The sequence below is a fragment of the Rousettus aegyptiacus genome, unplaced genomic scaffold, assembly GCF_014176215.1.
Source record: "Rousettus aegyptiacus isolate mRouAeg1 unplaced genomic scaffold, mRouAeg1.p scaffold_m13_p_17, whole genome shotgun sequence".
Classification (NCBI taxonomy): domain Eukaryota; kingdom Metazoa; phylum Chordata; class Mammalia; order Chiroptera; family Pteropodidae; genus Rousettus; species Rousettus aegyptiacus.
In genome coordinates, this window is record NW_023416292.1 from 26,125,653 (window position 1) to 26,128,072 (window position 2,420).

Consider the following 2,420-nt stretch of genomic DNA (forward strand, 5'->3'; position numbering starts at 1 on the left):
GAGGGCTCCCGTGTCCTCCTCCGGCTCCTCTGGAACGCGACCTGCCTGCGCCCCGCTGCCAGGCCTGGTCCTGCCCGCCTCACTTTGAGCATGTCACCCACTTCCTAGAGGACATAGGTCCTTCTGCTCCCCCTGGGCTCCCTGCACTGGCTCCCTGTCCCACCCTGTTGTCCTGACTTAGAGACCACAGTGGGCAAGGGTGACCAAGGTCCCATTGTTCTCTCCGGCAGCTCCTTCCAAAGCCACGATGAGCTACACACAGGCTGAGAAGACCGTGATGGGCATGATTGACCTGTTCCACACATACGTCAAACCCGACGACATGATGGACAAGGCCGGCCTGATCAAGATGCTGCAGGACAATTTCCCCACCTTCCTCAGTGCCTGTGTGAGTCGGGGGGGCTGCCCGCCCTGCGCGGGCCCTGGCGTGGCCGAGGATGCTTTGCTGGTGCCTTGGACAGGGCACTCCCAGTCTCCCGTCCTCACTAGTCACAGCGGCCAGAGGGCCTCTGGGACCTCATATCCTGCCTAGTCATCGGGTTGCGGGACATGATGAGTGTGGCAGAGTGTGGTTTGGTCGTTGTGAGGAGGCTGCACGGTGCCCCCCCGAGGGCCCTGCACCTGTCCCACTCCCTCTGGGAGCCTGGCGCCCGTGGGCTCAGGCCCTGACCCTCGAGGCTCCCGCTGGCCTCCTGAGACCAGAGGCGGGTGATGGGCACCCGTGGTGACAGCATTGAGCACCCTTCTGGACGACGAGAAAGCTCGTTCCAGGCCTGATTCCGTCTGACAATCAGATTGCACTGAACTGGTCACTAAGTGGCCATTACTGAGGGACACAGACACTGGGCAGGGCGCAGAGGGACCTCAGGGTGGCATGATTCAAGGGTCCAGAGAGAGGGCGGAGGAGGACAGGCACGGGGTGAAGCCAGCTGTGGGTCCCTGGTGGGAGCTCAGGCAGAGGGTGCCCTTGCCCAGCAGGGTCTCGTTAGAGACCACCCACCCAGCAGCTCGCTGGTCACGGCGGCTCTGGGCAGAGCACACCCTGCTGGGTCCCTCATGCACGCTGGCGTGTGGGCCAAAAACTCCCCCTCAGGGAGCTCAGGGTGATGCTCACTCCACCCCAGCCCTGTGCTCGCCCAGTCCCCCAGCACCCCACAGCCCCAGGTCCTGCTCTCCCGGCCCCGCCTCCGCCTCCCCCCACTCCACCCGCGGCACTGGGGATTGAACTTGTCTCGTGTTGCGTCTTCGCCCACAGGACAAAAAGGGCAAAGATTACTTGGCCCACATCTTCGAGGATAAGGACCAGAACAAGGATAAGAAGATCGAGTTCTCCGAGTTCCTGTCCGTCGTGGGGGACATCGCCACGGACTACCACAAACAGAGCCACGGAGCGCCGGCCTGCTCCGGGGGGCGCCAGTGAGCCCCGCCCTCCAGGGCCTCCTGACACCCCATGATCAATAAAGTGTGTTTCCCCCGAACACTGGCCTTGTCTCTCCTTCTCTTGGCTCTTTACACTGCCACTTCTTGGCGACATTATTAGAGAATTCCTAGGGAGAAGCTTTATGCAGGGATGTGTCACGGGGTGGCGTCCCCGTGGACTCCAGCACAACCAGCTGGTTCTCTCAGCTGGGCTCGTGTCCACTTCAGCCCCACCTCCTGGTGCAGCCGGCTTGCCCGGTCCCAGAGGGAGCCTCCAGGGCGGCCTGCGGGGTCCACGGAGATCTCCCTCTCCATCATGGACCAGCACCTGGTGGTCAGCAAACCCCAGGGGGCAGGAGCGCAGGTCTCAGCTCTGTGCCCCCTCCCCACCCCGCGCCCCTGCCCCAGCACGGCCCGAGGGCACAGGGGTGACGCCATCAGTGAATCGGGGCTTCCTGGTGGGGACCCGGGTCATAGGAGGTCGTGTCACTGTGAACGAGACACTGCCGAGCCCAGGGGCCTGGAGCCCTTGTCTGCTGTCCTGGTCGCTGAGCATCCGTGCGTGTGTGAGCACTGTGCGGTCCCGTGGAGGTGAGAGGTGGTCACCGTGTCTCATTCGGCCACGGGGCTCCCCACCTCCTCCTCATAGGCTCCCACTCACCCCTTAAATGGGGGACAATCTGCACGGGGGTCAGGCCACTGTCTGTCAATCTCCCCCACCTGCAGAAGCTCTCAGGGGGCAGCTCTCATCCAGGGGGTGCCTGCCCACTCCTCACTCACACCATTCCCGGAGCACCTCAGGCCCCAGACTGCCACCTCCCTCCTCTTCAGAGCCACCCTCTCCTGGCCGTACTCCGCACCTCGTCACCGTTCGAGACAGGCCTGAGCCCTTTGTCCACGACATGTCAGTGTCTGGTCAGGCCCGTCTGTGCCCTCCCTCCTTCCTTGTCCTCACACCTGCTCTCAACTCGGGAAGTCCTGCTTCCCAGGCCCTTGTCACC

The 2,420-nt window shown here is 63.5% G+C and overlaps 1 protein-coding gene across 1 annotated transcript; it reads left to right on the forward strand.

The window, feature by feature from the left end:
- Positions 1-247: 247 nt before the first annotated feature.
- On the forward strand, positions 248-1,474 carry LOC107508422 (protein S100-A7-like). The gene is made up of 2 exons (XM_016140198.2): positions 248-388; positions 1,256-1,474. The coding sequence occupies exons 1-2, from the start codon at positions 248-250 to the stop codon at positions 1,418-1,420; spliced, it is 306 nt and encodes a 101-aa protein (XP_015995684.2). The 3' UTR covers positions 1,421-1,474.
- The last annotated feature ends 946 nt before the right edge of the window (positions 1,475-2,420 follow it).